Source organism: Bufo bufo, chromosome 2, assembly GCF_905171765.1.
Source record: "Bufo bufo chromosome 2, aBufBuf1.1, whole genome shotgun sequence".
Lineage (NCBI taxonomy): Eukaryota > Metazoa > Chordata > Amphibia > Anura > Bufonidae > Bufo > Bufo bufo.
This window is the reverse complement of record NC_053390.1, coordinates 412,801,398-412,818,793: the sequence shown is the minus strand read 5'-3', so window position 1 is coordinate 412,818,793 and position 17,396 is coordinate 412,801,398. Positions and strand designations below refer to the sequence as shown.

Here is a 17,396-nt window from a genome sequence, read left to right as displayed (position 1 = left end):
AATCATGTGCCAACAGATATTGTGTGACAGGGGGAATTATGACATACTTGCCTCTAACCCTACTGATTCATATCTGATTGAGCTTAGGGATATTCTTTCAGAAGCTAAAATCAGGAGACTTCTCTATCCGAAATTCTCAGTAACTGCGACATTCTACAGTTTGCCAAAAATCCACAAAGGCACTAGCCCCCTGAAAGGGAGGCCAATTGTGTCTGAGGTGGGTAGTATTGGTCAGAATCTGTGGATAAATATAGATCGCATCCTTATGCCTTTCATGGTGTCTCTACCGTCATATACGAGAGACACCATGGACCTCCTCAAGAGACTTGATGGGATTACCATCGATAAGCAGTCCATCTTAGCTAGCATCGATGTGGAAGCCCTTTATTCTTCTATCCCTCATGAGGTAGGACTTCATGCGTAAATAATTATTTGAGTATGAGGGGACAACAGCTTACTGTGCATAATAACTTTTTTCTGAAACTTCTCTAATACTCACAATTTCTTCCTCTTTGATGGGAAAATTTACCATCAGCTCAGGGGCACAGCAATGGGTTGTTCCTGTGCGCCATCTTATGCAAACTTGCTCCTGGGCTGGTGGGAGTCCCCTTTAGTTTTTGGGGATTGTAACGGATCTCCTGTCACCCCGACCAGGTACCTCCATTGATAGATGCTCCTAGTGCTTTCCGATGACTCCAAGCACTCCACTTGACACCGTACGCACTGCAGACCCCACGAACCGCCGAAGCTTGGTTGAGGTCTCACCGTCTCCTACCCACCCTGAACCTACGACAAGGCTCCAGGCTCCAGTGGGTGAACCTCTCCTAAAACCAGAGAGCAGGAACAGCTCTTACAAGAGCTAGTAGTAAAGCCAGGGGAGTATAGCAAATCTTCAGCGTATAGCAATCCCCCAGTGTTGATCAGTTACCCAAACACCAGCCTCAACATGATGAAGGATAAAACAGGCACTCTTTATTGAGGGCTACCCGCCCGTATTTATGCAGTTCCCCATCTGGTGGACACGCCCCTAGGGGACCAGAAGGAAGACTGTGACACAGGACAGATATGCAGCAATTCAGGATACACAGACACAATACATCCCCACAATGCATCATGGTTTCCTCCTCTCTGCCCTGGAGACACCCGAGGAGTAATACAATTATCTCTCAGGACAAAGGGAAATCGCCAATACACATGTGGGGACAACAGGACAGAAATCACCATTTAAACATACAATGTCACAACCCTTACAGTAAACACAGACATTTAACATATCCCCAGATAGCTCAAGTCTGAGTGCATATTATTAGGTGAATGGCACTCAGACTACACAAATACAATAAAATTACATAATTGTATTTGTGTACCCTCACATAACATACAATACAATTCCAAAGACAGATGGTTCTGTCACACACCTCAAAACCCCACATATCCCCATAATGTATACATCCATGGATAGCTCTGATCTGGGTGAACAACATATCCGAAAATCACCCAGATCAGAACAGGGGTTCCCGAATTCCATGGAAGTCACATTTGGCCGACCGCAAGCATGGTTTTCCTGCCCCAAACAGTTCCACAGATTTAAGCTGTGCGGCCGGTCTGTCTTCTCCTTCAAAGTTAGTATGGGTCATAATCCTGGGGCAAGAGGCTGGTAGCCCGGCCCCTCCAAAACCCAGTGGCGAGGTTGGTTTTGCCACAGGGATGCACTTTCGTCATGTACCGGGGCCATTTCAATGTGGGCCTGGTACATTGATGATATCTTCATCATTTGAAATGATACAAAATCAGCTTTTTCAGACTTTGCTGAGAATCTAAACAAGAATGACATTGGTTTGAGATTCACATATAAGTCGAGTACAGAAACCCTCCCCTTCTTGGACATTTGTATTTCCAGAAAGAGATCAGATGAATTATCCACTACCATCTATAGAAAACCAACCTCAACCAATTCTGTCCTTCATTGGAGCAGTAGTCACCCTACCTTTCTCAAGAGAGGCCTTCCATGTGGACAATATTTAAGTCTACATCGAAATTGCTCCGAGTTTGTTAAGCAGGCAGACGATCTGAGGGCTAGGTTCTATCTAGAGGGTACCCAGACACTGTACTAAGAACAGCCTATCAGTCAGCCTTATCTACAGCCCACACTGAATTATTGGAACCTAAAAAGAAGACTGATACCGATCAAAAGATCCGTCTGATTGCCACCTTTGACGGAGCTGCAGACCAAGCCAGGGGGGTCTTTAATAGACACTGGCCCATTCTTTTCATGGATCCCGATATTAGGGATATTATCCACAGATTACATTCAGCAGAGGCAGTAGTCTTAGGGACCTTGTTCACATCGACTACAGCCCCGTTTCTCAGAAGTGGCAAATATTTTTTTCAGTACCAATTTACAACGATCTTAGCATGGGGGGTCTGACACTGGGAGTCTGATTTGTGTTGTCTGATCTGGGCATTGGGGGTCTTTTTTTGAGGGTCTGATTTGGAGTTTTGATGAGGATTGAGGATCTTATCTTAGGTCAGATGAGCATTGGGGGTCTGATGAAAAAATATTTTTTTTCTTTTCTTCTCTGCTAATGAAAAATAAGAAAAAAGCCTCAGATCAGATGAAAAATATTATTTTTTTTCTTATTTTTCTCCACTAAAACCTAGGTGCATCTTATAGGGTGAAAAATATGGTGACTCGTTTGTAAATAGCTTGTGGCTCCTGGTAGTCATACGTTTTTTTTTTTCTGGCTCTTTGTGTCTGTAAGGTTGGCATAGACGCATAGGGGAACACCTGGGGGACATTGAGAGCGTGAGGGACACGCTGTGTCCAGACATGTCCATGAACACCATCAGGGTAACCCCAAAAGTATTAAAATCATGGGCATAGAAGCAGTCCGACCCCCAATTCGAGGAGGTGATTGGGACCGCACACTGTTACAACATGAAGCCAACCTCTATATTGCGCGGCCCCACATCTGGGACCGCGCTCTTGACAGGAGCCGAGAAACGCGTCCCGGTTGCCCGGCAACCTAGTCAACTCAGGCCGCCCCTCCCACGCAGTGAAGTCATCCTAGGTCACCTGCATTACCACACCAGGAGCGTTCACGTTGCCCGGCAATTCAGCTGATCTGGACCTCGCATGCGCAAGCACGGCCAGAGGCGTCACGGACGTAATCACGCCGTGAGCCAAGCCTCGTTCCAAAGCCGCTTGGATTTTAAATATCGGCGGGCAGGGCACCATAGTTAGGCCAAAACACAGCCTGCGGGTAACATCAGGCCCCTGTTGTGTCTGTAAGGTTGGCCACCCCTGGCATAGACGCATAGGGGAACACCTGGGGGACATTGAGAGCGTGAGGGACACGCTGTGTCCAGACATGTCCATGAACACCATCAGGGTAACCCCAAAAGTATTAAAATCATGGGCATAGAAGCAGTCCGACCCCCAATTCGAGGAGGTGATTGGGACCGCACACTGTTACAACATGAAGCCAACCTCTATATTGCGCGGCCCCACATCTGGGACCGCGCTCTTGACAGGAGCCGAGAAACGCGTCCCGGTTGCCCGGCAACCTAGTCAACTCAGGCCGCCCCTCCCACGCAGTGAAGTCATCCTAGGTCACCTGCATTACCACACCAGGAGCGTTCACGTTGCCCGGCAATTCAGCTGATCTGGACCGCGCATGCGCAAGCACGGCCAGAGGCGTCACGGACGTAATCACGCCGTGAGCCAAGCCTCGTTCCAAAGCCGCTTGGATTTTAAATATCGGCGGGCAGGGCACCATAGTTAGGCCAAAACACAGCCTGCGGGTAACATCAGGCCCCTGTTCATGGAGGAGTGGGGCGCTTTGACCAGTGCAGCATGAACCTAAGCCACACCATAGGCTTGGTTCGATGATTTTTGCAGTATAAAGGTGCATTATCAGAATATTTTGCTTTGCACCGCTGCTCATCCGTACCTATTTTTGCATTTCCCATGCTACGCCCAACTTATGTTTTCCCTGATGAGTCTTTGAAAACGAAACATGCATGTAGGGATTAACTAGGATAGGGCAAACTAGGGGAAGTTTATTTAGGGAAAGGTTCCGGACGGGGTCGCCCTTGTCAGGGTGGGTGCTCTGTGGTTAGGCTATCAGGGCCAGTATAGAACCCACATTATAGGGCAACATTAGGGACATTTAGTCTCAGTCCCCGTTCTGTCCTTCCCTTCCTTCTCCACATGGATATCTTCACCTTGCCTGCTGGGAGAATTGAGGCATTCTGGAACTTTACAACTGAGTGGTAGGACAAATGGTTTTCAGTTTGACGTGCCGCCGTGCACTACTATCCCTACTACTTGTGAAGCTTCTTGCCTTTACTTGTAGATAGATTTTGTGACGATTTATTTTGACAGACGTTTTTTGGTCTCTGTTTTCATTAGTTTATTTGTATTATTTATCATGAGGGCCAATTATTTTATAAGTTAATATGATTACAGGTTACGTTGTGTATATATTTATATCCAGTGAATTTTGGATCACTTTTCAGTATATATTTTTTATTACCATCTGGACATTAATGCCATAAATGAACATTAGGTGCAAGTTTCACCTCTGAGACCTGCATCTTTCTCAATAATGGGGTCCCAGAGGTGGGAACTGCACCTATCAGACATTTATGGCATATCCTAGATATAAATGTCCAGATGGGAATTATTCTTTAAACAGAGTTTTATATAAAAATAATAGAATCATATCTTGAAAAGTACATTTCTATTTTGTGTTAGATAAGGTCATGTAGAAATACTGAGAGATAAACTGATAAACATGGCTGATCCTTTGTATCAGCTCCTGAAGTGTCTTACTTCTTACTCTCCTTAGGCTAGGTTCACATCACCCTTTCGTTTTCAATTCTTCTGATCCGAAAGAAGAACAGAAAAAAAACCAAAAACCTCATTCTGCTCAGTTATGCACATTTTGCTTCCATTTTAGCCATTTCTGCCTGAGATACGATATTTTAGACTGAAAAAACAACAACTTTGTCTAGGACTTTTTTCCCCGTCTAAAATAACGGATCTTAGACAGAAATGGCTAAAATGGATGCAAAATGTGCATAACTGAGCACAATGGATGCTTATAATACAGGATCCGTTTTTTTAGTCGTTGTTTTCTGTTCTTTTGACGGATCAGAAGAACGGATTTTGACGGATCAGAAGAACGGAAACTGAAATGGTGATGTGAACCTGGCCTTACTGAAGTCTTTTTGAAAAAAACTGACAGAGAATAAGGCTGCGTTCACACGGGCGAGATTTCCGCGCGGGTGCAAAGCGGGAGGTGAACGCATTGCACCCGCACTGAATCTGGACCCATTCATTTCAATGGGGCTGTTCAGATGAGCGATGATTTTCACGCATCACTTATGCGTTGCGTGAAAATCGTAGCATGCTCTATATTCTGCGTTTTTCACGCAACGCAGGCCCCATAGAAGTGAATGGGGTTGCGTGAAAATCGCAAGCATCCGCAAGCAAGTGCGGATGCGGTGCGATTTTCACGCATGGTTGCTAGGTGACAGTCTATAAACTGTATTATTTTCCCTTATAACATGGTTATAAGGGAAAATAATAGCATTCTGAATACAGAATGCTTAGTAGGTGATCAATTGAGGGTTAAAAAAATAAATAAAAATTAACTCACCTTCTCCTCTTGTTCATGTAGCTCCCGGTCTCTTCTTTACTTCTCAAAAGATGAACTATGGGCTAAAGGACCTTTGGTGACGTCAGATCACATGCTCCAGTCACATGGTCCATCACGGCGGTGATGGACCATGTGATTGGAGCATGTGATCTGACGTCACCAAAGGTCCTTTAGCCCATAGTTCATCTTTTGAGAAGTAAAGAGACAGGGAGCTACGCGAACAAGAGGAGAAGGTGAGTTAATTTTTTTATTTTTTTTTTAACCCTCAATTGATCACCTACTAAGTATTCTGTATTCAGAATGCTATTATTTTCCCTTATAACCATGTTATAAGGAAAAATAATAACATCTACACAACACCGAACCCAAACCTGAACTTCTGTGAAGAAGTTCGGGTCTGGGTACCACAGTCGGTTTTTTATCACGCGCGTGCAAAACACATTGCACCCGCGCGATAAAAACTGAACATCGGAACGCAATCGCAGTCAAAACTGACTGCAATTGCATTCCTACTCGCGCGGGTTTGCCGCAACACACCGGGACGCATCCGGAACTAATCCGGACACGCTCGTGTGAACCCAGCCTAAGACTTTTGAAATAATAAATAAGGAAAACATTATTTTGTTTTATTTAAACTGTATTCAGTTCATTCTCCCTAAAAGCCAAATCCATCCCCAGAAACTCATGACCTATAATGAAAAATATTTCTAATTCTCCCAGAATCATGGAATTGAAATTTGAGAATAATTTGTTAATTACAGCTGAAGATTTTGTCTATTCATTTCTTTCTCTCCTTTTGGTTTGCAGTGAGCCTGGGGAAGTTCTTCTGTATTACTGCTACTGTGATATAAGTGATCCACAGTGGATCTGTGACTGGCAAAGGACTTTGTGTAACCTGCTGCATCTCACAGGAAAAGTAAGCAGTTCTTATCCGTTTCTGGCCACCGTTTGGGGGGCAGACCTACAAGTAAAAGTATGCTTCCTGCTGGGTCCTGGCTCCTTCGGTACTCAACCTTGGCTGCCTCACTCGGGTCCCCCGCTGTTAACATTTGCTTTGAGATAGGGATGCCTCTTGGATGTGCTGAGAAAGCTCCTGGATATTTCAGCTGTTAACTGCGGTCTATGGAGATAATTGCAGCATTGCAAATTCATTTTTTTGGCTTAGACTAAACAAACTTTAAAGTGGTTGTCAATAATTTTTTCAAATCCCCAGCCAGTGATAGCTGTGAAGAAATCCATGCTTACTGTACCTGCTTCCTGCCGGTCACTTGCAGCTCAATGGCTCCTGGCCCTTTTTACCAGACTTCCAGTCCCTGTCTGTCAAATGCCGCACAGAGTCATGTGTGCCGCGGCAGCCAATGCCTGACCTCAGCAGTGACTTGTCCCAAAGTTGCACATCAGGGCTGGTTTACACCTCGCAACTGAGGTCAGTCATTTGCTGCAGAAGTTTTGAAACCGGAAGATAGCCCAGAATCCATGGAGCCGAAACTGAGCGGTGGGGAGCAGGTAAGAATGAATTTCTACACAGGTACCACAAACATAAAAAAAAAAAAAATAAACTTGGACCACCCCTTTAAAACTCCTACTGAAACATGACATCCAAAGTTTCACACCTAGAATAGCAAAAAACAACTATCAAAGTAGATCTCACAAGTGTTGCTGTCATCTGTAGTGTTTTCTTGAAACCTCTCAACTCCAAGACCTGAGTGGGTAATGTCACATAATATTATTCACATTGAGTTGGAACGGAAAAAGATCCCAGGACAGGTAAACTCTGGTGTTTGGTAGCCTGGACCTCAGTCCTTGTGCAGGGCTTTGGTACATGAACCCCTGTAGCTCCATACTATGTATGTATGCATGTACCATACTATGTAGATATTCTTCACCCTGCTCCATTGAGTAGACAATTGTCAGGAAGGCAGTATTCCTTCCCAACAATCAGTGAAGGAGACTTCTGGATTTACATGCAGCGATCTCCTCCACAGTATGGAGAGGAGCGTTCGTTAATGCCATCACTCGTCCTGGCAGCAGAGGGCTGTTTGAACCGGCAAACAATGATTTTGGTGACCGCACAAACGATCTTATTACCCGCTTCGTTCGTTTATCAGGTAACAGGTGGCACCTTTACACAGGCAGATAATTACTAATTAGTGTTCCTAGAAATGCTTGTTAGCGATTATCTGCCCCGATGCTCGGCCACTATAAAGGGGCCTTAAAGCCGTGCCTCCAGCTCTGCCCAGTGCTTATCTATTCACCACTTAGGTATAACTGGCAGCCCAGAGGCTAATCATACCCAATTTGTATTTATCCTATAAACTAAATTATAAAATCATTCTTTATTCTTTCAAATTAAAACTCAACCTAAGACCTGTGTCAGGGACAGGGAACAGCGGTGATGGCCGCCATCACCTGCTTCTTCCTCGTCTGTGCCTCTCTGCATGTGGATTGTTCTCACATTATCTTTCACCAACGCTAGTCAGCTAATAAAATGCTCTCATGCGCTGCCCCCTCTACATGTTTCACCGGATCCCTGGAAATCACGTACACAGGTGTGCAGGTCGGCTCATAGACTTTGTAGTATGGTTCTGCCCAAGTGCTTGAATTCACTTGGAAGTGGCTCAACTGGGTTGTGAGACTGGGAGTCTTTCTGCGTGTGCTATCAGGCTAAATGAAGATCCTGTCTGTCTGTTTTAGATTTAGTTCTTTTGCTATGTGTCTTTTCTTTGCTGTTTTAGATCCGCATAGCTTCAGAAGGAATTAATGGAACAGTGGGAGGAAGCAAAGTTTCTACCAAGCTCTACATTGATGCAATGCTCTCACACCCTTTATTCAACCATGTGTGCTTGGAAGATTTTAAGGTAACATATTTTTGGCCTCCAAATAATTTATATGCTGACAGTTCCTGACATGATTTGTTAAATGTTTGCTAGGATGGATGCCATCCATCTCCCATAGGATATAATGGCATTTTTTTAACTGATATATCATGAGCAGTTAATGATGTATCCATTAAATGGATACCATATAGCCTATGGGTGATGGATGCTATTGTTGGGAATCTATCTAAGGGACCCTTCACCCAATAGGCTATATTGACATCCGTTTAATGGAAGTAGCATGAAAACTTCATAAAAGAGGTCATGACTTACCGTATTTTTCACCCTATAAGACGCACCTGCCCATAAGACGCACCTAGGTTTATGAGGAGGAAAATAAGAAAAAAAATATTTTGAACCAAAAGGTGTGCTTTTGGTGGGTTTTGAACTAATGGTGGTCTGTGGATTACACTATAATGGGGGATCTGTGGATGACACACTGTTATGGGGGCATCTGTGGATGGCACTGTTATGGGGGCATCTGTGGATGGCACTGTTATGGGGGCATCTGTGGATGGCACTGTTATGGGGGCATCTGTGGATGACACACTGTTATGGGGGGAATCTGTGGATGACACACTGTTATGGGGGCATCTGTGGATGACACACTGTTATGGGGGGCATCTGTGGATGACACACTGTTATGGGGGGCATCTGTGGATGACACACTGTTATGGGCGGCATCTGTGGATGACACACTGTTATGGGGGGCATCTGTGGATGACCCACTGTTATGGGGGGCATCTGTGGATGACACATATATACACATATATAGCAGCTTATGCTATATATGTGTCATCTACAGATTCCCCCCCCCCCCCCCCATAACAGTGTCCCTGTGTAAATAGTGACCCCCCATTACAGGGGGTGGAGGTCGGCAACTGGTGTTGAAATCACGGCGGGGCCCAGTGCAGTCACTGTACTCTATTGCACCGGGCCCCGCACACAGTAGTATTCATATGTAAAGTGTAGGCAATCCATATGTAAAGTGTATGCAATCCATATGTAAAGTATAGCAATCCTCTTGCGGTAGCGCAATCCACGTAGTACTCACTATGAAACTCCCGTACTAGCAGGCAGGCTGGCCGGCCGGTCACTCACTTCGTCACTGAGGATAGGCCATCAATATCAAAATTCCAGATAACCCCTTTTATTGATGCCTATTAATGCCAGTTCCCATACAGGCGCTTCCATGTTAAAAAAGACACTCCTATACTGCACGGTAAACTTACTTTACTGGACTACACGGGCTATTCAATGCCTCTTTTTTGTGGTATACTGGCCAGACAGACACCCAAAGGACACTCTTTTAGTCTCCACCTGACCAATGGATCTTTATGTACAAGTCTAGCTTGTACGCCAGGAGCTTTCCTAGCGTACCCATTAAATGTAAACATGGGATGTGAATGGGGCCCAAGGTACTAGATTTAGGCCACTTCTATACAATAGAAAGTTATGCATACATTTTGCTAGGTAACGGCACATAAACTGTCATAGAGGCAAATTAGTGGTGCACAGTATCCACCTTTGAGCACCATTCCATAGTTAGATCTAAAATTCTGGCCCAGATTTACTAATGTGGCTGTGCCACAATCTGTCAATAAAAGTGGCGCAAGTTGGTTCATCTGGGGTTTCTATACTTATTTTCCCCTGACATGCTTAGAAAGGGGCAGGGCTTAGTTAAAGGTGGACAGAACTTCATGGGAAAGGTGTTTGGGCTTAATATGTGCCATTCTGGTGTAAAAATCTGTCTCAAAGTAAGCCATCCAATAGCTGGTGTAGAGTCAGAGAAAAGTGTCTGTCCCTGCACCAGATGTATCATCCAGCCTGAGCCCGTGTGATAGACCTGGTGCAGATATAAACATCAGGTCTAAGCTTACTCTGTCTACAGGCTTAGTAAATCTGGGCCTCTGTGTTTACTGTAATTAGCTCCCCCTATTGATACACTGAATGCTTTTATTAACCACTTCAAGAAATTCTTGACATTTTCATGGAAAAAAAAGAAGCTCCATGGGCTTTTAAAATGCCGGGAGTTTAAAGATGCTCTGTCAGAATGATTAACTTTATCGCACCAAGCATACTAGCTGGTAGGGCTCATTATGCCTATTAAAATGCTGTATGCTAAACTGCTGCAGAGATCTGCATTTTATTCATATGCAAATGAGCACTGCTCTGTAACACCCCCTGTGCTCTGTACACTCTGCCCTCCCCTTGATTGACAGGGCTTGACATCATCATGCTGAGGGCAGAGCTGTTTCCTAGAGCTGTGTCCTAGCAATGACATATCATATACACTATGTACTATAGCTTTACCACATTGAGATCTGCTCAGAAAGCTAATCTATATATTACCGCTTTATTCACAAGAACAATGTATGATTATAAAGACACCAGTAATATGTGTTAGCTTATAAGCATAGAAAAAGTGAAAAGTGAAAAGGCTATGGCTTAATGGTAAATGCTTAGGTCTGTATGTAGAAATCCCAGGTTTGATTCTTGGGATTTTTTTCTAGTGCATTTAACCCATACTAAAAGCCTATGGGGTACATTTATCAAACTGGTGTAAAGTAGAACTGGCTTAGTTGCCCATAGCAACCAGATTACTCCTTTCATTTTCCAAAGAAGCTGTCCAAAATTAAAGGTGGAATCTGATTGGTTACTATAGGCAACTAAGCCAGTTCTACTTTACACCAGTTTGATAAATGACCCTCTATCCTTATTAGGCCTCATGCACACGACCGTTGTGTGTTTTGCGGTCCACAAACCGCGGATCTGCAAAACACGGATGGCGTCCGTGTGCGTTCCGCAAATTTGCGGAACAGCACAGACAGCCTTTAATATAACTGCCTATTCTCGTCCGCAAAGCGTGGTCAAGAATAGGACAGGTTATATTTTTTTGCAGACCACGGAACGGAGCAACGGATGCGGACAGCACACGGAGTGCTGTCCGCATCTTTTGCGGCCCCATTGAAGTGAATGGGTCCGCATCCAAGCCGCCAAAACTGCGGCTCGGATGCGGACCAAAACAACGGCTGTGTGCATGAGGCCTTATATTGAGAATAATTATTTTTATGCTTAAAAAGCTAATAAATATTGCTGGTTTCTTTATAATCATATATTGTGCCTGTGAAATGCGGCAGTAATAGGTTTTAGGTTGTCAAGCAAAAAAACAAACAAACAACACTATTCTCAATATAATAAGGGCTTTTATTAATATGTTATATATTATTTATTATAGTATAACATTATAACATTTTATTACAGGTTAATGAGGGGGGGAAAAAATAACAGAAACAAACTTGTATAAATCTCTCTTGGGACTTGAACATAGTATCTCAACATACAAGGCTGACCACTTAGCACTAAGCTATAGCCTTTCCATGCAGAGAAGAATGTTTTTTGTATGCTTAGACGCTAACACATATTACTGGTATCATTATAATCATATATTGAGTCTGTGAATAAAGCAGAAATATGTATATTAGCTTTCTGAGTATATCTCAGTGTGGAAAAGCTACACTAAGTAGTGTATAAGATATGTAGATGCTAGGACACAGCTCTACCCTCAGCATGCTGATGTCTAGCCCTGTCAATCAAAGAAAGGGGGAATGTGCAAAGCACTAAGGTGTTACAAAACAGTGCTAAAGGATTCAGCCCTGCCCTCTGGTGCTCCAAATCGATCATTAGCATATGAATAAAAACGTAGATATCTCTGCAGCTATTTATCATACAGACAAAAGAAAGATATTATTTTAATTATCATGATGAGCCCTACCAGGCAGTAATCTGGTTTAATAGGGTTGATCATGCTGACAGAGCCTCTTTAAAGCCTTTTTTCTGCTTAATGTTCGTCAGTTAGACATGTTATATAAGCCTTATAAGAGGAGTTTGCTAGGACCCCAACTCTAAACTCAAGAATGAGAAGTCCTATGACTGTGCATGCAAAATGACTTTCAATTGATGAATGTGAGGTTTAACCCCTGAAGGACTCTATTTCACCTTAAGGACTTGGCCATTTTTTGAATATCTGATCAGTGTCACTTTATGTGTGAATAACTTTAAAACGCCTTTACTTACCCAGGCCGTTCTGAGATTTTTTTTGGCACATATTGTACTTCATGACACTGCTAAAATTGGGTCAAAAAAGTAAATTTTTTTGCATAAAAAAATACCAAATTTACCAAAAATTTTGAAACATTTGCAAATTTCAAAGTTTCAGTTTCTCTACTTCTGTAATACATAGTAATACCCCCCAAAATTGTGATGACTTTACATTCCGCATATGTCTACTTCATGTTTGTATCATTTTGGGAATGCCATTTTATTTTTTGGGGATGTTACATAGCTTAGAAGTTTAGAAGCAAATTTTGAAAATTTTCAGAAATTTTCCAAATCCCACTATTTATGGACCAGTCCAGGTCTGAAGTCACTTTGTGAGGCTTACATAATAGAAACCACCCAAAAATGACCCCATTTTAGAAACTACACCCCTCAAGGTATTCAAAACTGATTTTACAAACTTTGTTAACCCTTTAGGTTTTCCACAAGAGTTCATGGCAAATGGACATAAAATGTAAGAATTTCGATTTTTTTTTTGGGGGGATGGGAAATTTTCCAATATAATCCATTTTTTCCAGTAATAAAGTAAGGGTTAACAGCCAAACAAAACTCAATATGGGTTGCCCTGATTCTGTAGTTTGCAGAAACACCCCATATGTGGCCCTAAACTACTGTTTGGCCAAACGGGAGGACATAGAAGGAGGGGAATGCCATATGGGTTTTGGAAGGCAGATTTTGCAGGACTGGTTTTGTTTATACCATTTCCAATATCAAGCCCCCCGTTGCACCCCTAGAATAGAAATTCCAAAAAAGTGACTCTATCTAAGAAAGTACACCCCTCAAGGTATTCAAAACTGGGTTTACAAACTTTGTTAACCCTTTAGGTGTTCCACAAGAGTTAATGGCAGATGGAGAAACAATTTAGAAATTTCTATTTTATGGAAAATTTTCCATTTTAACCCTTACTTTATTACTGGAAAAAATGGGTTTACAGCCAAACAAAACTCAATATGGGTTGCCCTGATTCTGTAGTTTGCAGAAACACCCCATATGTGGTCGTAAACTACTATTTGGCTAAACGGCAGGACATAGAAAAGGGGAACGCCATATGGTTTTTGGAAGGCAGATTTTGCTGTACTGGTTTATTTACACCATGTACCCTTTCAAGCCCCCTGCTGCACCCCTAGAGTAGAAACTCCATAAAAGTGACCCCATCTAGGAAACTACGGGATAAGGTGGTTGTTGTTTTGGGACTATTTTAGGGTAAATATGATTTTTGGTTGCTCTATTCTACACTTTTTTGAGGCAAGGTAACAAAAAATTTAAATTCTAAAATTGTTTCTACATTCGCCATTAAGTTTTGTGGAACACCTAAAGGGTTAACAAAGTTTGTAAAGTAACTTTTGAATACCTTGAGGGGTGTAGTTTCTTAGATGGGGTCACTTTTTTGGAGTTTCTCTAGTCTAGGCTACATCAGGGGGGCTTCTACTGGGACATGGTGGAAATAAACCAGTCCATCAAAATCTGCCTTCCATAAACCTGACCAGCAACAGGTTTCCACTGGTAAGGGCACGGATCTCACCCCTGGGGATAGGTACCTGGAGGGGGTGGGCAGGGAGGCCGCACTGATTTTTCCGCACGGTCCCACAAGTGGACGTGGATCTGGCGGCAAGGGACCTGAACAAGGGAATGCTAGTATAAAAGTTATCCACGTACAAGTGGTAACCCTTATCTAGCAGTGGGTGCATAAGGTCCCACACGAGTTTCCCGCTAACACCCAGAGTGGGGGGACATTCTGGGGGTTCAATACAGGAATCTCGCCCCTTGTACACACAAAATTTGTAAGTGTACCCTGAGGTACTCTCACAAATTTTGTAAATTTTCAAGCCATACCTCGCCCGCTTAGTGGGAATGTATTGGCGGAAACTGAGTCTCCCCTTGAAAGCAACGAGAGACTCATCAACCGCGCCTCCCTTCCAGGTACATATGGCCTGCGCAAATTTGGCCCCGAAGTGATCGATGACCGGCCGTATCTTATACAGACTGTCATAGGCAGGATCACCTTGGGGGGGACATGCTGCATATTTTGCATAATGCAGGCATTTCCAGATGGCCTCAAACCGGGGGCGTGTCATGGCCATACTGTAGAGTGGGGTCTGGTAGAGGACGTCCCCACTCCAGTATTGCCTGACACTCGGTTTTTGCACTAGACCCATGTGCAGCACGAGGCCCTAAAACGTCCTCATCTCGGCTGCACTGACCGGCGTCCAGCCACCGGGTCTAGCCAAAAAGGAGCCCGGGTGCTGAGCAACAAACTGTTGGGCGTACAGGTTCATCTGCTCCACCATCAGATTCACAAATGGGTCACTGAAAAAAAAACTAAAAAAGTCAATTTCAGTGAAGCCCACTATTGGGAATCTGGATTCCTGGATTGCCAACAAAATCTGGAATCTCGGGCTCAAAATACACTGGGGGTCACCAGCTAAGTTCACCGGTAGGGGGCTCCGGTGGGCTTATTTGGTGGGCCGGGAAACCAGTATGAGCCCCAGGGCTGCTCGTACTAGGGTGGGCCACAGGATCCCTAGCATGTGGGGCCCCTGGCTCCGGCTTTGTGACAGGATGCCCGCTGAATGATTTCAGCGGACATCCTGTTCCTATTAACCCCCGCCGCAATCTAGTTTTAAAGTTATGACGTACCGGTACGTCATGGGTCCTTAAGGACTCGGGAAACATGCCGTACCGGTACGTCATAAGTCCTTAAGGGGTTAAAAACTGAATACCATACTAACCTCTTCTGTCAGTGTAATGTATATGTAGAGTAAAGCCTGTATTACACAGGCCTATTGAGCAAGCGATTGTTGGGAGGGAAGCATTTTCTCCCGGCAATTGCCTGCTAGCTAGTGGAGGAGACCACTGCTATTACTTGCAGCGACCTCCTCCGCAGCATGGGGAAAAGCAATCGCTATGCCATCGCTCGTCCCCTTGCTATCTAGTGGCTTGGCGGTGGCAGATCAATCTGCCGCCGGCAAACAATTTTTAAGCATGCTTAAAGGGGTTCTGCACTTTCATTTAACTGATGATCTATCCTCTGGATAGATCATCAGCATCTGATCGGCGGGGGTCTGACACCCGGGACCCCCGCCGATCAGCTGTTTGAGAAGGCAGCGGCACTCCAGCAGCGCCGCGGCCTTCTCACTGTTTACCGCCGGCCCACTGACGTCACGACTAGTATCAACTAGCGTGGGCAGGGCTAAGCTCTGTTCACTTGAATGGAGCTTAGCCGCGCCCACGCTAGTTGATACTAGTCGTGACGTCACTCGGCTGGCGGTAAACAGTGAGAAGGCCGCGGCGCTGCTGCCTTCTCAAACAGCTGATCGGCAGGGGTCCCGGGTGTCGGACCCTCGCCGATCAGAAGTTGATGATCTATCCAGAGGATAGATCATCAGTTAAATGAAAGTGCAGAACCCCTTTAAAAAGCAGAATTGGGGACTTCCGGTTCCGGCGCCAGCATGAGCGGCAGCGTGTAACAGGAGCTCCGTACCAGAAGCAATCGGAACACGGCTCCCCTCCCTTCCCCAGCTACAGGAATAAACGTGCGGCTGGACACAAACACTCTGACTCCAGACCTTCGGTTTATGGACCGATTCCTGATTCCTATGGGGAGCAAAGCGAAAAAGAACCCGGCGAAAGCTGACAAACATACCGTGGATTCCAAGATGGCGGCCCCACCAGAAGCGCGCAATCTCCGGCACAGCCGGCAGACAATCCTGGTAATCTCTTCCAGGACTCTAATAAGCCGAACATCGACTATAAACATCAAGCACTGGAGGTTGCCACTCGCATAATACCAGATCTCCAGGAAGCCCTCTCTTCCACCGTAGCCCAATCCCTTGGGGCACTACAGGCTGAGATCAGACAACATTCAGCTCACCTGGAGGATTTGGAGACAAGACTGGTGGCGGTGGAGACAGATAAGGGCTGTTTCACACGAGCGGATGCCGTGCGTGACATCCGCTCTGTGAATGACAGCCAAGACCCGATGCAGACTGCAGAAGCACGGAGCATTAACATGATTGATAATGCTCCGTGCCTCTCTGTGATCTCTTTACTACGAAATCACAGTGAGATAAAGTTGTCACTGTGATTTCGTAGTAAAGAGATCATAGAGAGGCACGGAGCATTATCAATCATGTTAATGCTCCGTGCTTCTGCAGTCTGCATCGGGTCTTGGCTGTCATTCACGGAGCGGATGTCACGCACGGCATCCGCTCGTGTGAAACAGCCCTAACGCTGTGATCAAGAATCACCTCTCCCAGGTGGTTGATGAGAACACTATGCTATGGGCGAAAATTGCCGATTTAGAAAACCGCTCCAGAAGGAGTAGCTTGCGCATAGTGGGTTTGCCAGAACAAATCCCAGCAAAAGAGCTTATAACCATTTGTGAACTGGAGCTCCCCAGGGCCCTGGGACCATCTTCCTGCTGCAGGGTTGAACGAGCACACAGGGTGGGCCAGGGGATACCTCCAGAGCCTTCAGGCAGATCAGTTAAAACACAAGTGCGCTCGGACCGTAACGCAAGACCCAGACAGGTCATAGTTAAGTACCTGGACTACTCTGACAAGGCCGCACTGCTGAGAGCATACAAGCAGAAAGGCAATGGAGTATCGCTAAGAGGTTAGCACATTTTAATATTCAGGGACTTCTCAGCCGAGGTCACAAAACGGAGGAGATTATTCACCCCAATCTGTTCAGCGCTCCATAAGAATCAAATTCGCTTTGCCTTATTGTACCCGGC

General features: G+C 44.8%; 1 protein-coding gene across 1 annotated transcript in view; it reads left to right on the top strand.

The window, feature by feature from the left end:
- TSTD2 (thiosulfate sulfurtransferase like domain containing 2) overlaps positions 1–17,396 on the top strand; it is an 81,148-nt gene that overhangs the window by 22,678 nt on the left and 41,074 nt on the right. Inside the window, exons 3-4 of the mRNA XM_040417288.1 lie at positions 6,474–6,582; positions 8,402–8,524. Coding sequence (XP_040273222.1) covers positions 6,474–6,582; positions 8,402–8,524 — 232 coding nt within the window. The remainder of the gene's footprint in view (positions 1–6,473; positions 6,583–8,401; positions 8,525–17,396) is intronic.